The sequence below is a fragment of the Leucoraja erinacea genome, chromosome 2 (genome assembly GCF_028641065.1).
Source record: "Leucoraja erinacea ecotype New England chromosome 2, Leri_hhj_1, whole genome shotgun sequence".
NCBI lineage: Eukaryota > Metazoa > Chordata > Chondrichthyes > Rajiformes > Rajidae > Leucoraja > Leucoraja erinaceus.
In genome coordinates, this window is record NC_073378.1 from 103,264,522 (window position 1) to 103,287,443 (window position 22,922).

The 22,922-nt window shown below is 39.6% G+C and overlaps 1 protein-coding gene across 1 annotated transcript in view; it reads right to left on the reverse strand.

Moving 5' to 3' along the window:
- The window catches only part of LOC129713202 (glucocorticoid-induced transcript 1 protein-like), a 174,514-nt gene that overhangs the window by 148,494 nt on the left and 3,098 nt on the right, over positions 1–22,922 (reverse strand). Inside the window, exon 2 of the mRNA XM_055662110.1 lies at positions 17,004–17,155. Within this exon, the coding sequence (XP_055518085.1) occupies positions 17,004–17,155 (152 nt within the window). The remainder of the gene's footprint in view (positions 1–17,003; positions 17,156–22,922) is intronic.

Here is a 22,922-nt window from a genome sequence, read left to right on the forward strand (position 1 = left end):
CATTCTGGACATGATCAGGACCCGACTGACCTACATTACACGAACGCTGCTGAGGAACTGTAGGATGTCCTGACAAAACACAGCAATGCCCATCAATCAATCATCAAAAAGATGTATAATTAACTGCATGTGCACAAGATAAATCACACACAGTTGTTCGTTAACCTGCCCTTCCCAAAACAAACCTCGTCGACAGAATAACTTTAGTTTTTTGTTCACATCAGATATAATTTGGAAGCTAAACATCTGTGCTGAAACAATGGGCATGCAAAATACACATGCAATGCAACAAAATGCAAAATTTAGCCATTTTACAGAGAGGACAGCAATACAAGGAGTGGGCACGCAGTAAAATCCATTCCCTCCTTCAATTATAAACACTACAGTGGCTACCAACCTCCCCACCAAACCCAAGCTGAATCCAAGGTCTTACCACTTTTCCAAACTTCTACACGAATCAAATTACGACTCAAAAGCTTAGCTAATTATACTTATAATCTTGCACGTGGGATTTAAATTGTCATCGCAAGATGAATAACAGTACTTAAGCAGCCTTATCACCAACAACTACTGCAAGAGAGCACTGAGATCCTCATATTAAAATGGATATAGAGATTAACCAGCAATGAATACGCAAGGAAGTACACGGCGCAAGTGTTGGAAATAAAGTGATGCAATGTCAGTAATTCAGAGACGAACCAAAAAAAATTAAAAAAAACCCCAAAAAGCATTCAGTCAACCACATCAAGGCATGAAAATACCATAGCCAGGTTAAGATTTTCAGGGATTCTTGCACTCGTATTCAATAAAATCCCAGATTGAACTGCATAAAGTAGGAAAACATCATCAAATGTCATCCTCCCCGTCATTCAACCCAAAAAGCATACTGCAAGACATTTTTTTTATTATAAAGCACATTGCAATACATATTTTCTATAAGCACATCAATATTTAGATCTCTCCATCTAAAAGTTCTGAAAGTATGTCAAAATTTTTTTTTTTTTAATAAATCAGACATCAAAAATCCCCCCCAAAAGTGCTGTACTTCTCATTTGCAGCCAGTCATTGCATATACTGAGCAACAGGCAACCTTCCTAATAGGCAGTATAATGCAGAACTTCTTTCCATCACATCCCGATAGAGTACACTTGACTGGAGCACCCAGCCAATTAATATTCCAGCCATGATCAAACCATTTAGCTGCACTACTAACATCTTGTATCCAGTGTGCATTTGGTACATTATACCCATGTCATACTTGAACGTATCACGGGAAATTTAATTTCCATTAATAGCATCCAAGTTCATAATTGATCAGATATGAAGCAATCAAACAAATGAAAGCATGTGCAGGGACAAACAATGACTATTCAGCAGAAAACCTGCAGATAATGCCAGAAGCCAATTATACAGGCCTTTTTTTTTTAAATAAAGCATTTCCTTGCTTTGTCTTTAAACATCTCTGTTCATAAAAAAACATGCTCCGAGGCACTCAATACAGATACTAACAAACTACTTGGCTCCAATGCTCAAACACGCCTAGCTACAAGCAAGGAAACACGCATCCAATGCCAGAAGAGTGGAATCAGGACACTATTCATCCAAATATGTTATCAGGGATGATAGGTGGTCAAAGACAGACATGAGAAAACATGACACGAGAGTGGCAGAGTTGCAGCTGGCAAAGCGCTAGACCCGGGTTCGACCCCGACCTCAGGTGCCTTTTGCACGTTCTCTCTGTGACCTCGTGGGTTTCCTCCGGGTGCTCTAGTTTCCTCCCACATCCGAAAGATGTCCAGGTTTGTAGGGTAATTGGTCCTCTGTAAATTATCTCTAGTAAGTAAGAAGTGGATACAAAAGATGGATAATGTAGAAGAGGTGATCGATGTTCGGTGTGGACTCAGTAGGCCAAAGGGCCCGTTTCCATGCTGTATCTCTAAACGAAATCCAGCAGAAGTTGAAGATTTTTAATGTGAAGGAAATCAAGACTGTTGGAAGCCAAACAATATAATCTTGTACATTACTGTCAGAATCTTTCAAAGAATTGTTTTTGCCACTTCCAAAAAAACTTTCCTTCCGATGTCAGGAATGGATCTCGACTATTAAATCGATAATTTTCAGCTCATTCACAATGCTGTTAATAAAGCAGCCCATGCCAGCCAACATCAAGATCTGTGCAACAAATTACTGGCTACATTCATCTAACACAAGTAATCCGCCTGCAATAGAAGATTGCGGCAGCTGGGGTGATCACCAATACCTTGGTAAAGGGAGGGATTCTGCACTGAACAGCAGTCAGATAATGTGGTTACATGATCTGAGCAGAGGCAAAATACCATTCATAGAAACATAGAAACATAGAAATTAGGTGCAGGAGTAGGCCATTCGGGCCTTCGAGCCTGCACCGCCATTTAATATGATCATGGCTGATCATCCAACTCAGTATCCCGTACCTGCCTTTTCTCCATACCCTCTGATCCCCTTGGCCACAAGGGCCACATCTAACTCCCTCTTAAATATAGCCAATGAACTGGCCTCAACTACCCTCTGTGGCAGAGAGTTCCAGAGATTCACCATTCTCTGTGTGAAAAAAGTTCTCCTCATCTCGGTTTTAAAGGATTTCCCCCTTATCCTTAAGCTGTGACCCCTTGTCCTGGACTTCCCCAACATCGGAAACAATCTTCCTGCATCTAGCCTGTCCAACCCCTTAAGAATTTTGTAAGTTTCTATAAGATCCCCTCTCAATCTCCTAAACTCTAGAGAGTATAAACCAAGTCTATCCAGTCTTTCTTCATAAGACAGTCCTGACATCCCAGGAATCAGTCTGGTGAACCTTCTCTGCACTCCCTCTATGGCAATAATGTCCTTCCTCAGATTTGGAGACCAAAACTGCACGCAATACTCCAGGTGTGGTCTCACCAAGACCCTATACAACTGCAGTAGAACCTCCCTGCTCCTATACTCAAATCCTCTTGCTATGAAAGCCAACATGCCATTCGCTTTCTTTACTGCCTGCTGCACCTGCATGCCTACCTTCAATGACTGGTGTACCATGACACCCAGGTCTCGCTGCATCTCCCCCTTTCCCAATCGGCCACCGTTTAGATAATAATCTGCTTTCCCGTTTTTTGCCACCAAAATGGATAACCTCACATTTATCCACATTAAACTGCATCTGCCAAACATTTGCCCACTCACCCAGCCTATCCAAGTCACTTTGCAGTCTCCTAGCATCCTCCTCACACCTAACACTGCCCCCCCAGCTTAGTGTCATCCGCAAACTTGGAGATATTGCCTTCAATTCCCTCATCCAGATCATTAATATATATTGTAAATAGCTGGGGTCCCAGTACTGAGCCTTGCGGTACCCCACTAGTCACTGCCTGCCATTGTGAAAAGGACCCGTTTACTCCTACTCTTTGCTTCCTGTTTGCCAGCCAGTTCTCTATCCACATCAATACTGAACCCCAAATCTATTCTACTATTCAACTGTCATAATCCAAATTATGTTCAATGGCTGCCCAGGCCGAGCAAAGCAAACTGGTGACAACTGTAATCTAAATGTGGCAATAAAAGTCTCCCATGTCCCAAAGCATTCCTTAAAATCTCTAAATTGCCTTAATGAACATGGAGGGGTTAAATAGTCAGAGGGAAAAAAAATCACTTTGTTTGACTGAGACACTAAAATCTGTTTTCTATATCTACATATAATGGAAAGGAAAATCTGCAAGAATACTCTCCCAGCACATACAATGGGTGCATAAATCTAAAAATCATATTGGAGGTTAGTTAGTGTGATTTACAATGTTTACAAATGTTTCTGATTTCCAGTGCTGAATTTATGCTTAAATGAGCATATCCAAATACGTGGAAATTCGTACTTAGCCAAGAAAAGAAACTTTGTTCTGCATGACTGAGCACCTGTGGAGAATCATTAACAGTGGCAAATGCCAATTTTCCAACATCAGTAGCCTATAAGCAAAGTTTCAGTGCATATATTCTCATTATTTTCCAGTCAGGTCAACTGGAACCATTGCTAACATTTTCACACATCAATCAGAAGATGGTAGTTTCAAGTCGTGGTCCAGGGTTTGAACTCAAGTTGGGCTGACATTCCAATGCAACATGTGATGTGGTTTGGACGAGGTACAACCCATCTGATAGCAAGGGGCCAAGATGAAGGGGAGGAGCAGAAAATTCTTAATGTCAGCCAGTTTTTCCTCTTCAACCACAAAATTGATAAGCTAGTTGTTCCCACCACCATATTATCTTGCAGTATGAGGTGATTGTCAAGCTAATATTTATAGTAGACACCAAACATAATGCTCTCCCAAATCCAGCTTCAAAACATTCAGATGATAGACATAAAGTGCTGGAGCAACTCAGCAGATCAGGCAGCATCTCTGGAGAAAAAGGATGGATATCACTTTGGGTAAGGATCCTTCTTCAGATTGAAAGTAGAGGGGAAGGAACTGGAGGTCGGTGAAGGCAGAACAAAGAAGGTCAGCAACGGATGACCAAGGGAGGATGGAGCCCATAATGGCCCATTGTTGGCTGGGAAAGAGGTAATAACGAAAGGATATAAGGATGCAAACAGTGGAACAAGTAGGATGACTCGGGTGGGGGAGGTGGGGAGAGAGGGAATGCAGGGGCTACTTGAAGTTAGAGAAATCAATATTCATACGGCTAGGTTGTAAGCTGCCCAAGTGAAATATGAAGTGCTGTTCCTCCACTTTGCATGTGGCCTCACTCTGACAGGACAGAAAGGTCAGTGTGGAAATACTGTGTGGGAAGTGGAGTAAAACCAGGGCATCGGGTAGGGCAAGGAATGCAAGCGTTAATGTTCAGCAAAACGATTGACCTGTCTGTGCTTTGTCTTGCCGATATATATAGGAGCCCACACGGAGAACAACGGATACAGTAGATGAGATTGGAAGAGGTGCAAGTGAACCTCTGCCTCACCGGAAAGGACTCTTGGGGACCCTGGATGCAGTCGAGGGAGGAGTTATGAGGGCAAGTGTTGCATCTCCTGCGGTTGCAGGGGAAAATACCTGGGGAGGGTTGGCTTGGGTGGGGGTGGGGAGTTGCGGAGGGAATGCTCTCTGCAGAAATCAGAAAGGTTGAGATGGCAAGTCGTGCTTAGTGGTGGGATCCCACTGGAGGTGGCATAAATGTTAGAGGTTAATGTGTTGCATGTGACGGACTATGGGATGAAAGGGAACTCTATCCCTGTTGCGATTGAGGGAAGGGGGAGCAAAAGCGGAACTACAGGATACACATGAGGGTCTCATCTGTGATAGGAGAGGGGAACCCCCATTCACTAAAGACCGAGGACATGAAATGTCACCCATTCCTTTTCCCCAGACATGCTGCCTGTCCCACTGAATTACTCCAGCATTGTGTCTACCTTTATTTAAACCAGCATCTGCAGTTCTTTACTATACAAGTGCCCATGGCCATGCCTTTGATTTGGAGGAAGTGTGAGGAATTGAAAGAGTTGTTGAGGGGGAGGACCAGCTCCGCTAGGTGGAGGTGAGTGTTTGTAGAGGGAGATTGGTTGGGTCTGCTGCCGAGAAGAAATAGGGGGCTTTAAGGCCTTCCTTTTGGGGGATGGAGGTGTAGAGCAACTGAACATCCACACTAAAGATGAGGGAACGGGGGCCTGGAAACCAAAAGTCATTAAAGAGTCGAAGGGCATGTGAGGTGTCTTGGAAATTCAAATTTGCAAGGAGTGTCCAGGTAACATACATTATAATAGCACAGCACCAATCTATTGCGACAAATCTTTTGCTTTAATTAATTTTCTTGGAGTCTGTGGGAGTACTACAGAAGCATTGGACAGATGCAGCTACAGTCCCCGGCTGTCTTCCATTTCTCATTTTCTGTGCCTTGGCCCTTCACTTTCAATAACAGCTCTCTTGTCTCACTCAGAAGAATCTGGGTTCAAGCCAACTCCAGATGTCTGCATACAATACAGGCCAACAACTCCAGTTACTGAGCAAGTGCAGTATTGTTTGAAGGTCTTTGGGCTGGGGGGTTAAAAATGGCTCGTCTGCTTCTAAGTTGAGGTCAATAGCATTATTTTGAAATACAACAGAATACTCTGCCTAAAACTATATAACTAAAGCAAATTGTCTGGTCATTATGATAGAGTTGTTCACAGGACTTTGTAAATTGCTAGCCATGTTTCCCACACTATAAAGCTATCTAAATGTTGTAACTGTAAACTGTTTTGGAATTTCAAGGTCATAAAAATGATGGATATGAGTAATTTCTTCCTTCTGGTTACTAGGTTCTTACTTTGTGTTATGAGATTTGATTCACTCTATTAAGCAAAGTGTTCAGTTTTTTGTTGTCTCCCTTGGTTTTGTGTAGCCTCTCTTGCCTCCGATTTTCAGCATATTCCTATTCCTCATTATCCCAGAGTATTGGTCGTCCCAATATCCCAAACTGGTCATCCAGCTATTTGAAGGTCGGACCATTTACTACCAACTGTTAAAAGTTTAACTATTTCCACGACTAATTTATCCATGCAGGTATAGGTTTATTTCCCTAATTTATTAGACAAGCACCGCAATCGTTTTGAAAGGAATAAAATCACTAACCTCTACTTCGCTGCAAAGAAAGGTTTTTATATTGAACACAGGTTACATAATGGACCATTTTCTAGCCCAGAGTTGTAGTAATAATAAATATTATGTACAAATGCTGTGTATAAAAATGATGCATGATTCAGGAAAGGCTCAGATAAATTCCTTACTTTTCAGATTGGGATGAAGGTCATATACATTTTGAGAGGCAGACACAGGATAGCTGGCCAGAGTCTGTTTCCCATATCAGGGTTGTCCAAAACTAAAGGGCATTGGTTGAAGGTAAATTGTGGTAGTTTAAAAAGGAGATCAAAGGGGTAAATATTTCAAACAAAGGGTGGTTAGTATCCAAAATGAGCTGCTGGAGGACATAGTGGAGGCAGAAACAGTAACAATATTTAATAGGCAAGTTCACAGTATTTGAATGAACCCTAGGACTCTACAACGCCAGTTTACCTCTCCAGTCTTCCTTTCACTCTCTGAAATCCTTCGTAATATCCAAGAATTCTCATTGATCTAGAGTTAAGTAAATCTGGAGTTTTAAAGGGATGACCTCAGTAAAACCCTACCTGGTTTGTTAACGTTGTACCTTGCCTATATAGAACTCCCAATCGTTCTGGAGTGAGCAACTCCACTGCTTCTCAGGTCAGGGATGGACAATAAATTTACTGATAGTGCAAATAAATTAGGCACATTTGGAAGGTTAGATTTCATCCATCCTTGATACACTTAAAGGGACCCAACGCCTATGACTTGGCGTGTCAATGGTAGAGCAATTTCGGCGGCAGATCATTTGACCTTTCTCTACACAGCGTCCTGAGAGCTAACCTGGTTTGTGTGCCCAAGACACTGCTATCTATCTACTTCCTGAGTTTACCAAGTCGCCTCCTGTCAGGGCTACTCAAGCAGCACACTCTGCTGTGCTTCACAACAATCACCCCAGATTACATTCCTGGCAAGAGCTTCTTGTGGATCACCAAGGACGTGCAGACTACTAGTGGAAAGGAACAGCCTTTCATTATCCAGATAGGAGCCTTTGACAAAGTATTCAACTTTGCAATCCATGTAATGGAAAAATTGCAATTGGGATACATCATTTTACTGAAAACTGTGACTTTCAATGTTTTGTATTGCTTAGTTTTTTGTTGGTCCAAAATGATTCTAAAATGCAGCCCCTTTTAAGCAAAGCAACATCCTTCAGTGTGCAGGGAATGTCACTAGTATGGGAGCTGCTGCCATTGCTACCATGCCTTATCTAGATGTTGTTCTAGAGTCCTGTCATCAGTGTTACTAATGAAGCAAGTGCAGAGAAAAATAATTTCAATTGCAATTTAACCACATTCTGTTGATTTTGGGAGGCTGCAGTCCGTTCTGAAGTTCCGCAGTGAGGTCGCCAGAATCGTAGCGTCCCTTTAAATGGGCACAAATGCAACAATGTAGCGTGATGCATTCTAGCTGGCTCTGCTGCCAGTGTTCAACAAAGGTCATAGGTTGTGTCCCAAACTTTGACTCATGTCACAATGGAAAAAATGTGCAGTGTGCAACTTGGAAGGCAAGAGGGGCACGATTGATGTGGAAAGAAGCATTAATCACAGTAAATGTACATTTTACAGAGGGCCAGAACCAGTATCCCTGTGCTCACAATGCAACTCCAAAATAATCACAGGTACAATCTACCCCAGGTGAAATCGTTTTTCTCCATGGCTTAACATATCAAAAAATGGTATTAATAGATTACTTGGTGCTGAAAAGAAATATGACTTCATGTAATAACTTTTGGCAGGGAGCAGCTTAAACATCAACTTGTTTTTACATTTTACTTAGAATGCTCATTAGTTGAATTCACACAAGATCCAACCTCCTGGTGAGCAGTGTATTCTGCTCTTTTTTTTGAGCTCCACAACCCGAAACACTGTATTAACACTGGTGAAGCATTTTGAAAGGGAAGTGCAAGGGGAAACAAGCAAAACAATGAACATGCACATCAGTGCACTAGAATGCAACAGTGAAACTCTAAAGCTTCATTACTCCTCCCAATAGATTAAAACACAACTAACAGATTTTTACAATGCCCTCCAAATTGATCAGGTTAGCAGTTATACTTTTAATGGCAAGAGTAAGGGCATTTCAGTAAGATACATGTTGAAACATGAAACTAATCATTCCAAACATTATAACCTGATGGCACAGCCTGATTAAAACAGTGCCAACAGCACAGTAGGTATTCAACTGATAGAGATCAATTGAACATTTTCAAACTTTTAGGAAAAAATAAATGTAATTTGAAAGATTTTTCAAATAATCTGACACCATGATACAAGGTTGATGATCTCTTTCCTGTACTATCTCAAAGCCGTTGATTCTACTAATCCTACACAAATGTACAAATAGAGCAGGGGATTGAGCAAGCGACCCTGAGGAGCACCATGTTGAGGGTCAGGATGGAGAAAATGTTATGGCCAATTCTAACCGATTGAATCTGATGGTAGGGACGGTTCAGAAGCCAGTTACCAAAGGAGGCTCTAAGAAATGGAAATATAAGTTACTGACAGAGCTGAAAATGTTAAAGTGATTTCTGAAGCAAATAAAGACCTGTATTTGCTGCCTCATTCCAGCCCACTCACGTTTGGTTGCTTCACAGGCCAGGGGTTCATTTTAGTCATATCGTGAGGCCTTGATTTCCTAAGTTCTTTCCTCCCACTCCTGACTAGATGCATCTTGCTTTCAAGTGTATGTACTGGGGCTATTATAGATCTAAAGTACATATTATTTTGAGTGGAGACTAAAGGAGATAACTGCCAATTAGGCAAAATACTATACTCTGCTGTTTAATCAGTAAGCAGATCAGAAATTCTAGGGGCACACGAGACTGTAGATTCTGGAATATTTAGCCCAAAAGGAGAGCAGCTGGTGAACTCAGCAGGTCAGGCAGCATCTGTGGAGGAAATGGAAAGTTAGCATTTTGGGTGGAGACACTTCATCATCTTCCAGAAAGCTGATTTGATTATGCAAAAAGAAAGCAGGAGAAGAAGTGCCACGGTGCTTTTGGATAAAGGTCAGTGCATACAGTTTGACTGAAGCAAATTAATTGGAATCTCAATATTTGAATACCTGAAAAAAAGATGCTTATTTAAAGGAGCACAGAACAAATTTATAAATCAGCTATGCACAGACCATCTTTATTGTGGAATTATCCTAGTGTAGTATAACACAGTATGTTGGGTCTTGCTGCATAGAAGCTGGACCCTACATAGTTTAAAACTTCACAATCATGGCTATTGGATCAACAGTCTGCTCCGGTCACCGGTTACTACAGCCTGCACAAACTTCTGAAGGTGACATCTTTATTCCATCTTCTCTCTTACCGTTTCCCTTTTTCACAACTCACGAAGTTTTACTTTCTTGCCTTTTTCCAATTCTAATTTACTGTATTTCCAAGTCATTGAATCCAAACATAGGCTTTTATGATGCGTGGAAAATATGAGCCATGCAAAGAAATTGTCGGAACATCAGCCTGTGAAATCTAACGTACTCTTAATGAAGCCAGTAATATTTATTTTCCTGCCAGTTCTGTATGTTAGAAAATTTATCATGTCGATTTAAAACCACAACACAATGTTTCAGCTTTGCTTTTCCAATTCTCTGTCCAATACGTTTTCTTTTAAAGATGAGCGAAATGAATTATGAATTTATCATTGAATCTGCATGTTAACTAAAGGAAGGGAAGGTTCTGAAAGTTGGAACTGTATGAAGAGCATGTGGTTTCTTGTCCATTCTTCCTAATTTAGTAGCTTGGCTGATAAATGAGGTACTTAATTGTGATCACAATCAGTTATTATTTTTAGATGGTGACATTAAGTTGTAGTTGGTTAATCTTTGTTGCTGCAGAGGTGTGGAACACCAAGAACTCAAGATAGGGATTTCAGATTCAGATTCAGATACAAACTTTATTGCCATATACAGTACAGAGACAACAAAATGCAGTTAGCATCTGCCTAGAAGAGCGACATAGAATATGTTAATGTAGGGGCTATCATTTCAAATTACTACAGCAATAGTCATAACATCAAAATATATCAGCCAATTTATGCACAGCATCGTTTCACAAACAGCAGATATATGAAAAACAGCTAAAGTAGGGGGGAAATTCAGTTTCCTGAGGGATAACTCTGAAGAAGGGTCTCAACACAAAACGTCTCCCTTTCTTTCTCTCGAGTGATGCTGCCTGTCCCGCTGAGTTCCTCCAGCATTTTGTTTCTATGCTGGAGGCTATATGTACGACTCCTGAGCTCATTGTTTCATGTGAATTTGGTACAGAGATAGGTCATTTGACCTCTGGAGCCTCTTCTGAAACAGATGGTTAAAGAAATGTGGGGCTGGTTGAGATGACTGGGTGCGCTGAATTAATCTGTTGATGGCCTGTTTTATAAAGTACTGCACTGAAAATGATCTTTCAGGCCAATTTGTCCATACTGACCAAGATGCTTTCCTGACCCAGCTCCATTTGCATTTTCCCCATATGCCACTAAACCTTTCTGATCCTTGTACCTGTCCAAACATCTTAAATGCTGCAAATGTACTCTCTCCACCACTTCCTCTGGCTGCTCGTTTCAAATACCCACTACCCTCTGAAAAGGTAGTCACTCGGGTGCTCTTTAAATTTTTCTTTGCATCATCTTAAATTGATGCCCTCTAGCTTCATTCACTTTCTTACCCTGGAAAAAAGATTAAATATTCAAAAGACAGACTATGCTTGGCACTAGTTTTACCTTCTGAATGTTGACAGGTGGCCTCGACATACTTGGTCAGTGAAAAGAGCTGGGGAATTTCTGGGCAATAATTATTAAAGTTGGGATTTCCTGGACATCCTGCCAAAATTAACTGCAGAATGTTTTTAAAAGGTTTTCACATTTTTTCCCCCATCTGACATCTGGCCTAATTAACAGGTGAATTGCCTATTGGGAGGGGGAAATGGTTGGGTAGAGAATGCCAGATAAGTAGGAGATTGCAGATTATTTGAGGATTTGGACAGGAGGCAGGGAGAGTTCCAGTGGGTGGGGGCGGTGGGCAGCATTGTCGTCAAAAATCAGTGGCTTGTCAAGCTTGAGGAAAACAAAGCTGCTTCTCCACTTCATTGATCTGGATCTTCTCATCTTTTATGTGCTGCACTATCTAAATCCCAGTAAATTGGTTTCCACTGGTTAAAACGGCACGTAACCGCCCTAAAACCTTTTCCTAAATGGATTGTCGTCTCCACCTTGATAAGTTTGGTGGGAGTGGGGAGCAGTCGCACCAGCTTCTCTAATAAATGAACTGGGATCAAGTTTAATGTTTTGGAAGTTGCCCCTCCACTGTTGCCCTGTTACCCGCCACTGATAAATGTGCTTGATCCCAGTGGCTAATTACACAGTGCAATAATTGGTGATTTGATTGTCAATCCAGATTGAGGTTGGAACGAGTCATTGTGAACTAACAAAATATATAATTGCATAGCTACCTGCTAATCTACAAACTGAAACTTAAATCTACAAGCTGTGTTGTGTAATTTATTGCAAACAAAGGAGACTGCAGTGTTCTGACAATTCTTCCATGTTAGGCCCACTCATGCTTTGTGCATGTGGTTGTATTCAAGATAGTGGTTGCTTTCGTTATAATTATCCAAAAACCCTTGCATTTTGGAGATCTGCCAGGTTTTAGAAAAGTGCTAAGGTGACACCCCTATTTAAAAAGGGAGATGAAAGGCAGGTAACAATAGGCTTAGTTTTAACAACTATTGATGTAAAATGTTATAATCAACTAGACCAAGTGCAGACCCGTTGGGTCTGTTCCCCCAACGTGTGGTTGTGGCAGGCAGCATGCAGCGTCACACACTAAGAGAGGAGAGGGGGGGGGAGGGGGGGGGGGGGAGGGAGGAAGGGGGGGGAGGGGAGAGGGGGAGAGAGAGAGAGAGAGGGCGAGAGAGAGAGGGAGAGAGAGAGAGAGAGTGCCTTTTTACTTCAATCCAAATCCAAACAACTATTTGCAGGCAGTGCTTTTTTACCTCTAACCATATTTTCATTTTCGAACCAAATTAAGGGTACTCACAGTGCTGTAGACATTTGTCAGTGTCATTCAAAGCTCTGATTGAGGCACACCACTTGCAGAGACTGATTGAGGCACACCACTTGCAGAGACTGATTGAGGCACACCACTAGCAGAGACTGATTGAGGCACGCCACTTGCAGAGACTGATTGAGGCACACCACTTCCTGGTTTTATAGTCGCTCCCCCTCCCTCCAGCAGGGGCAGCAGAGAGAATGGGGAATGTTGTAAAAACATTAATATCTCTGTCAATTTTGATCGACGGGAAAAATCCTCGGCACACACGCGGCGGAGGGGGGCTCTGAGTGAGGTGGCCAAAAATGGTGGCCGTAGGTGGCGGCGTACTCTCGGAAACCGCAGCACAGATCGCCAAAACCGGTCAAGAACAGAGTTTTAGTAATATAGATAATTGTGAAAGTAATAGCCGTGTATTTGGAAAATTATAACCTAATCAAGCAGAGACTTTAGAGTGTAGTGATACAGCATGGAAACAGGCCCTTCGGTCCACCGGTTCCACGTGACCAGTGATCCCCGTACACTCTCCCACCCACGTTTCCAGGGATAAAGATTTGACGGATTTGTTTTGTGAAGAAGTTTCAATCAGAATAGATATAGTGGATGTAATAGATGGACTGTATTTGAACTTCCAGAAGACATTTGACAAGATCTCCCACAAGGGGTAAAGTCATGAGACATGAGCACTTGGTGTTGGTGCCATGGACTTCCAGGCAGGTCTACATGTTGTTCTTTTGTTTGTCAAAGTGAATATTCATTTGGAGAGCATGGCCCTGGATCATTCATTACAAAGTATTCAATTATATAATTCAAGGCAACACAGAACAAAAGTATAAAAATGTAAAATAAACATCTCAAAGTAGGATTATGACATGTGGCAAATCAAATTGTGCCAGAATGGATTTGACAAGGTATCTCATAACATTTCAGCCACAACAATATGATATTTTGTCCTGAATAGAAGATTAGCTGACAAGCTGAAAGCAGCAAGTGGGTTTAAGAGGTTCATTTCCTAGTTGGTAAGCTGTGACCAATGGGATGCTACAGGAATCATTGCCATGACTGCTCCTGTTTACCGTGTCTATTACTGACTTAAAAGGAAGAAAATATTTAGCGGCAAAATTTGCAGATGACACAAAATTAGAGAGAGAGGCATGTTGATAGGAAAATGGTTTTTCAAATTATATTAATGAATTGGGAAAAAGATTGGCCAGTAGTGTCTAAAGTGGGAAAGTATGAAACTATTCATTGTGGAAGGAAGAAACTAAGAACAAAGTATTAATAAAAACATTTTTCACCATTTATGCACATATTTGGTTGCCCCAACATCAAATTGCAGTAAATTGGTGTCACTTGTGAATGTGGATATCCAGAGGATGAGCTTCAAAACTTCAATCCCTTCACATTTAATCTTCATAAATCAATATTAAAAAAGACTCAACTTATTCCCACAATACAATGTCAGGAAAGGTCTACAAAAAAAAATGTTAGGAGGTGGCGCATGTTCCCATTATCTTGGGAGCCACCTCTCATCTATCGATGATCATGGAAATCGATGATGAACTTCACCATTACCCAATGGCAAACACTGTCAATGATTGGAAAAAGGGGGCTTTGAGAGGACAGTAAACCCTTGATGGATTCTTTCTAATCTTTTCCAATATTGGACCTGGAAGCTGATCAGTGAAATCAACTTTAAATCATGCAAATCCAATCTTGAATCCCACTGAGTTATTCCAGCTTTCTGTGTCTGTCTCGATAGGTGTTTCTCCATGTGACCCATGAACAACATTGACCATATGTGTACCATTAAAAATCTCAGTAATGGCATCTAGACCCATGTTGTTTGCATATCCAGGGCTCTCAACACACCACACATTTGTGGGAGCTGGAATGGAAATGATGGACTCTGCAAACCACACTCAAGCTCAGTTGCCTCTATTTTCACAGAAATTGCTTCATGTTCCACTCAAAATCATGGAGGCACATGATCCATTTTCTATGCACGTAATTCTCCATGGCTCAGGCACAAATTACATTTCCACAAATCCACCTTATAAACTGCACATCTGTACCAATGCAAGTCTTCCTGAATGCGGACTGTAACACCAACCACAACAATTATACTTCATTGCCAAATGAGCCTTGGAATCAGAGAGATTTAACTTTCAATTTACCAACCGACATTAGGTTCAAACCTAGTCCCCAGAAATGAAAGGATGTTGTCATATATTCAACCAGAAATCCCCTTTTTCCAATTTAGACAATATAATCAATTTAACGAAACAAGATTTATGTTAACATAAATCATCTACAAGTTCATATGATGTTGTTTTCAAACGATGGAGAAAAAACACTGCTCAAAGCAGTCTGGTTCACAATATGTCATACAACATTTTTTTTTTTTTTAAACTTTAGGTAGGTATTCATGCAAGGAAAACACAACTTCAGAGGTATTGCAAAACTAATCTAATTTAATACTTTCAGAGTTACCTTTAATGCATTATGCATTCAGGCATAATGGAAAATTCCTAAATAGCTTTGACATCAATCTCTTAACAGAACTGTTCTTCGTAAATGGGATTGTCGGAACAAATTGCTCCTTTTGCAATCTGGATATGTGGAGGTTCTCACCTGCAACCAAGCAGAAATCCAATTCAAGGGATTTAAGATCTTCAATTTGTCAAGTTTGGTTGCAATGCCACTGAAACATCATCAACATCATAAATACATATGATAGAAGTGATAATGACATAGTGTTCTTTTGTTTGATCCAATTCTGGAATCCAAACATTGTTTACCAGCTGCTGCAGGTATTGACTTTTACATGGGTCAAAGATAGCAGAAATCCAATGGGCTGGAGGGGACATCCTACCTTCAGTATCAAAAAAATCAATCTCAGTGCATACACTACACAAGTTGGATCGGGACATTCTTTATTTCAAAAGCACAGATTACTTTTTTTTAAAAAGCAGATATTTTGCGGTAATTTATCTAAACCTACAGTCCACAAACTTTGGCACAACCCGAACTGGCAGAATCGTTGACGTTTTAGATATGATCTACCCACAAGAATAACTACAGTAAGATAACTTAATTATTCTTGTGTGGGGCAGATCAAAATTTCAGTCTAGCCCTGGAGGAAGGCTATTCAGTAACAGGGGGCACAACTGATTTTGGTAAGGTTGGCTTCCATCAGTATTGAACCCCTGAGTCTCACTAGAGTAAGAAAACAAGCACCTCTGCAGAAGTCACTATTGCCATGCTATGCCACTGCTATGTTAACGATGTTATTTGACATGGCTAGATTTTGCCTGCAACAGGTCATCTGCTATATTCCTGGGTTGATGCCCAGGATAAAATACAAATGGGTCATTGACTGATTAGTGGCCCTTCCAGCACACAGAGTTATGGTGAGCATTTGCCACATATTTATGGCCACAAAATATTTGTTCACTTAGCACAAAAGTAAGCTTTAACGGTATATTCACCTTTGTTGACCTATCGTAACACTTCATTACTGCAGCCACCTGCTATGGGTTTCAACCCTTTCATCCAAACTAACCTGCCATCTCTGTCACACTGAATCTCACAAGGCATACTGCTGCTAGCACCTCTATTGCAAAGACTAAATAAGGACTAAACTACTCAGCAATAAGTCAATACTAGAGTAAATAAGTCACTGAAAGTATTCATAGACACTCCAACAACGTATCAGATTGGACTCGACATGCAAAGTGTAAAGCAGAAAGATTAATGTTGGTAATGGGCCACCGTGAAAATGTGGTACACGTGTCAAACCCGCTTCAAAAAGCAGCAAAATATACACATACAGTTGAAAAACAATTTGCAAGTTTAAAATATCAAACAAGACCTAGGCCATATTCAGCTGCATAATAAAACTGATCACAAAAAAATGGGTCCCGACCCAAAACTTCACCTATCCATGTTATCCAGAGATGCTGTCTGATCTGCTGTGTTACTCCAGCACTGTGTCTTTTTTTTGTAAACCAGCATCTGCAGTTCCTGGTTTCTCAAAAGCAAAGTTGTTTGACATCCCTGTGACACAAAATCTCCAGTTAACTCAGACCTTACAATATAACAATAATTGTTTCTTTGGCTATAACATTTGCCCCCAACAAAGTACATCCTTCACCTGTACAGAAGCAAGAACCAGATAAAGGACAATTTATAAACAAATGGACCAAACGCACATTTTACAAGGATGACAAATGTTGGTCATGCACTGTCCAGGAACACAAAATTGCATATCAAAGTATGTTGCAATATAAACCCGATTCATAGTTTTACTTTTACCTGTGTTGATTTATCTTTCATGGATGATGGGTAATGCACATGGGGATCACGTGGCCACTGCCCTGTGAGATACGGTCCTGTTATGGTGTCTAGAGATGAGGTGCGTCGAATAGTATTTGAAGTTCTCATCTGTTGCGATTTGGACCTTTCAGCTGTGAAAAACGAAGAGTTGTAAATATTACACAGCTCTTATGATGTTCAAAATAATCACTAACAAAAACATAATAAATGCCGAAATGTGTTGAAAAATATTCAATGCATACACAGAAAATTAGAAAATGTAGGCTTTAACAAAAACAATATTAAATGTGTTTATGAGCATTCACGTCATTTGCAGTTACCATTTCATACCTCAAGACTGCATCACTATATGTGCAGTGCAACCTTATTTTAAATAGTTTCCTGCACATTTTCCTCCATGGACATATGGACCACTTTTTGTTTAGATGACACCAGATAAATGGCAGTGGTGACATTTAGCTAGCTATCCTGGACTTTCATGTATATCATAAGATAACCCTCCTAATTGAATGTCCTGAATAATTTCAACCTCTCTCTTTGATCAAGAGGAGCTTCCACATAATCCTCAGCCATTCCACAACAGGTAACACTTGATACTATTACAAAAGAGGATGTGTGTCATGCAGGTCTTTGCTCCATCCTCAGATCTGCATCAGTCTAAATAGAGCGTTTATAATTGAAAATTGTAAATGCTAGTCCAACTATTGGGCTTCAAAACAAAAACACAACAAATTATCCTTCTGCCTAAGTTGGTTATTTATATTTAAAAAAAATCTAAATTCAGCAATGGCAATAGATCTGCTTGTATGGCTCTAATGTCATTGTTCAGCAATTGAAAAGAAAACTTTCTTGGTTTGATATTTATGAACATAGATCCCTTCAAAAAGACTCAAGAGTACATTGGTACTTTGAATGGGCAATGCAAATATGAATTAATGGCACTACACAACGATTATTCAATTAATCAACCAGAACAGTTATTGATAAAAGGTTTTAGTTTCCAGGCTTCTACATAAGATTACCTCCAATGTACTACAGGAAAAAATTGTTCGGGCAGGTTGACATGAATTAATGAGGCTATGCTTTCCATTCAATGGGGAATGACGGGCACAAACTTTCAAAGGAGCCCCCAGTAGCTTTTTTAATTAGTTCATGTGGCTAATTGCTGTATGGATCATTCAGTGTGTCTATACAGCAATAACTAGTGATGGTAACCTCTGCTAACAGAAATGCACCACAGCTCCATCTTCCAATGAGCTATGCAAAAATTGCCATAATAGTCTGGGCAAATCACTGACATAAAGTCACAAAACTTCAGAGAAAATTTAAAATCAATAATGCCCAACATAATGGAGAAACTGCAAAAGAAAATTGTGGACTAAATCATTTTAACCAAGGCAGAGTGACTGATAACACTGCAACTGGAGAACACTCATCACTTAGTTTGTCCCCGTGCCCCCAGCAACCATTATTCAGATGTTAATGGATATAAGCTTTGAGGATTACACCGTTAGCATCCACAGTAGATACAGTATTGACATTACTTCCATCATGTTAGTGCTTGTGACACTGCAAGCAGCAGGTCTCACACGGCAGGGCAGCACATTTACACATGGCTGAAGATCATTGCACAAAGAAAAACAAAGCAGCAAAACCCATGTGGTGCATTGAGCTCCAGTGCGCTTTGCCATGGAACAGTCTTCTAATAAGGAATAAGGATCAAACAACTGGGCAGCACATTCAGACAAAGCTTGAGATCATTTCAGACTATTAAAAAAAGTCACACGTTACATTGATGCTGTACTACTATATTCCCGTGTGGGGAATGAAATGGGTCGACATTCACACGTTTCCATGCAGTAAACTGCAGGTTAGAGATTTGGCTACCAATTATCTCAGTAATATGGGAAATTGACTGATAGAATTTAAAAGTATTATAGAACAAATATAAAACATTATTCTAAGCTATTCTTGCACCGCAACCCAAGAGCCTGAAGGTAAAGGCAGTGAAATAAGATTGTCTGTCATTCACTCTTTTGGAAAAAAAACAAAGCGACCAGAAAAGGTCACTGAAATGTTTTCTCCCAAAGCAGAACTTGAATGATTTCTTCGCTGATCAATAGCCCCAATAATGAAAAGAACGCAGTAGTCATATTTATAGAAATCAGAAGATGCATCAGTCCCATCCCTTTGCTGGCAAAATGGAAAAATTACCACCCCACACAAAAATAATGTAATATTTCTTCCACACAGAGTCATAAACATCCCCAGAGAAATTCATAGTTTGAACATTAGCCAAGAATGGAATCAGAAGTATACATTAGTCAAAACTCAGCAATACAATTAGAGGACTTTTTTTTAAATGAAAATTCAATTAATAGTCAAACATTATATATCAAACAGATTGACTGCTATTTTGTATTTCTAAATCCATACATCAAATTTAAATATCTACACAAAAAAGTTAGTGGAAATTTCATATTGTGGAAAATGCCATCATGCCAGCTATAATGCAAAAATCAAACAATTTAAATTAATTGTTTTCAATGCTTAACGGGCTGAAACTATATGAAATCTGGATGAGTCAAAAACTGATATGATTAATATCCAGCCAGGTGGTGGTGGTGGTGATGATTCAAAAGCTAATCAAAAAACTGCAGATATTGAAAATCGGAAATAAAAACCAAGAATACTGATACATCGTGGTTTTCAACCTGAAATTACAACTCTTTTTCTCCTTTGTGAAAGTTTCCGTGTTCCCTGGTTTATAAAAGTGATTTAAAATACTTGGTTGATGCCCAACTCAGTTTGCAGAATTCACAAGGGCAGCTGCATTACATGGAACAACAAATTCAAGGAATTATTTCATCCTGGTTACCAATGGGGGGGAAAAAAAACAAAGGACTCAAAAACGTTCCTGCCTAAAGTGGACGTTCTAACAGTGAAGGAAGAGGATACTTGAGAAACTACTTCTTCACCGTTTGTTATTTATACGCAATACCATTCTGCACTGAGATCTCAGAGGGAAGGTTAATTTACCTAGCTCTACCTGTGATATTATTAATTGACCATTGTTTACAGCCTTTCACAATGGCTTTATCCTAGAGCAATGAATCTTTAGTCAATTCAGATTTTAGTTTAATTGGCACTAATACCAAGAATTTGTAAAAGTGCTTTGAAAAGGCCATTGATCTGAATAATCATACCCATGGAATGAATTTACAAGGAGCAGCATCAAATTGGGCAAAATTAAAGATTTTTTAAAAACCTACTGAAGTGTAGAAAACAATCTGTTTAGCACTGTGCATAAATAATAATGCACCGATAGGCACTACAGTGAAGAACACAGTAAATGTAAAGAGCTGGCAACGATACGCAGCTGTCATATTCAATTCTAGCATATGTTTTTTAAATTGCACATATAATAATCAATGAACCAAACCTGACTTTGATATACCATGCATGTTACAATGTCAAAATATCCATGATCAAGGTGCAGTCCAATATGGTAAAACTATAAGCATTTTAACTGCAAAATTGTTAAAACTGTTCACCAATATAATTTATAGGTCTCGACATACCTACCTTTTTTTGAGGAAATGCATTTGAATGGGCAGTTTAGTGCTAAGCATGGTTTAAATGGATGTGTGAATAGATAATTTTGAGAGAAAAACAGGGATGAGAATACAGTTGCAAAGCAACAGAAGCAGGCATTTTAACCAAGTAGTTTCTAACATTCGATCTGATCAAAAGTAGGCATGAACCAATTTACACGATCTACATCCCATGACATTCATGCCACAAATGACTTTTGATCACATTCTTAATAAAAGTCAACAGATACAGGATTCACAATTACAGATCACTCATGATCGACTGGAATAGCAGAATGACCTTGAATGATTTAAAGGTCAATTATTTTTACCAAACTCGTAAGCTCCAGAACTTCCACTTAAGGAAATATGCTGATTCACCCCTAGGTGGCCCTATTTATCCATATCCTTCAGTTACCTTTCCATTTAATATTTTATCTGACATTGGGGGGGTTCTCCCTCCATGCATTTTTCATATTTTTGTACCCAAGTTCCAAATTTCCACTACATCTGCATACTGAATTACTTCTATTTGACCTTGTTGTATTAAAACAGAGCAGTTCAGCTTGGGACAGTCCCTTTGTCCCACAATGTTCATGCCATACATGGCAGCAAGTTAAACTGATCTAATCTGCCTGCACATGATCCATATCCCTCTAATCACTGCTCCACTATGTGCCTATGTAAAAGTATTTTAAATGCCACGATCGTATCTTCCTCCACGACTCTCATTGGCAGCACATTACAGGCACCCATCGCTCCGTGCAAAACAAATCTTGGCCCGTACATCTCACCTTAAAATTATGCCCTCTAATCTTTACATGTCCACTGGGAAATTGGTCCTGACTGTCTACCCAACCTATGCCTCTAATTTTCAGATTATTTTCATGCTCTGTATTTCCCCAAACTAATTAAATAATATACCTCTATCCATTTTATTCAATGGTTTTAAAGACTTTATATTGATGAAGGATATATAGAATCAGAGAACACTGCACAGAAACTGGCACATTGATGCATTGAGTCCATATTGACTATCAAGTACTCATTTGCATAAATCCTTTTTTATTTAAACAAAATAGCTTGTTGGTGCTTAGCTTGATGATTTTTCCCCGAAATTCTGCTGTTAATGACATTTTATATACCTCAGTCCGGTCATCCCCCAAGCTTTGGGATGCAGATGGAAAATAGGCCTAAATAATTACCACTTCTCAAAATATAAACTTTGAGCCAAATAGTATCTAGGTCATACGCTTTTCAAGGCCTTGCTATCTCTTTAAGTTTTTTTTGCTGGGTGGGAGGTTGTAATGAGAAAGGTTAGAAGTTTATTTAAATGAATATTTGTTGGAGATTACGATACCAGCCAAAGATAACTGCAGAAGGGAAAAGTCTAATGAATATTGAAAACACAAGACTAAGAGAATGGGGATTAGCCTGGATTGCACAGAGAGCTGGCAAAGATAGCTTGGGCCTACTGTAATATTATAAATTTCAATGACCCTAACAATAAAAATTGATTTCAACAAGACTTTCATGGTTACAAAGCAGTGGAAATTGCTTCAGTAATGCTACGACCTGACAAACATACTGGAAGTATATTTGTTTATAAAAATGAAACCAAAAATACAACAACCAAAATGGAATAAAATGTTCATCATACTCTACACAATGGTTGCTAGAAATAGCTTACAAGTCCAGATCTTGATTGTACTGTCAATAATAGTTTTTGATATTTAAACATTCTAACACCTCCATCTTGCCAAAAAATGTAATTCCTTAAAAAAATCTGACTTAATTGCTAAAAAAGCCCACCTAGATTTTGATTTAACACTGTTGATTTAAATATTTTAAAACACACATTCAGATTCACAAGTGTTTACTTTAAGTAGTCTTTCAAACATGATTATAAAATCGTAGCCTCTAATCCAATCCCAGACAAAGAATCTCAGAGACCTATCGGATGAAATAGTATCTGGAATTACACCCCATCCGTCCCCCAGAAATTGAATGGAGCTACTGGGGGAAATACAATGTTCCTTTAAAGAATGCCTTGGGATTACTGACATTCTCTGGAAAGGCATGATTTTCCAAACCTAAACTGATTAAAATTTGATCTTCCTAAACATGTTTACTGTTTAACAACAGATTGTTTTATCTTTAATTCACATACATAGAACTCTGGGAGGGCTAATACCGCCAAAATGCCCCACCTAATATACCCGAATCCTTTAGTCCAACTCGTTCTAAGTTATTTGCAATTGTTAAAGTGCTTTCTGGAAAAATAGCCCACCGATTAATAGCCGCC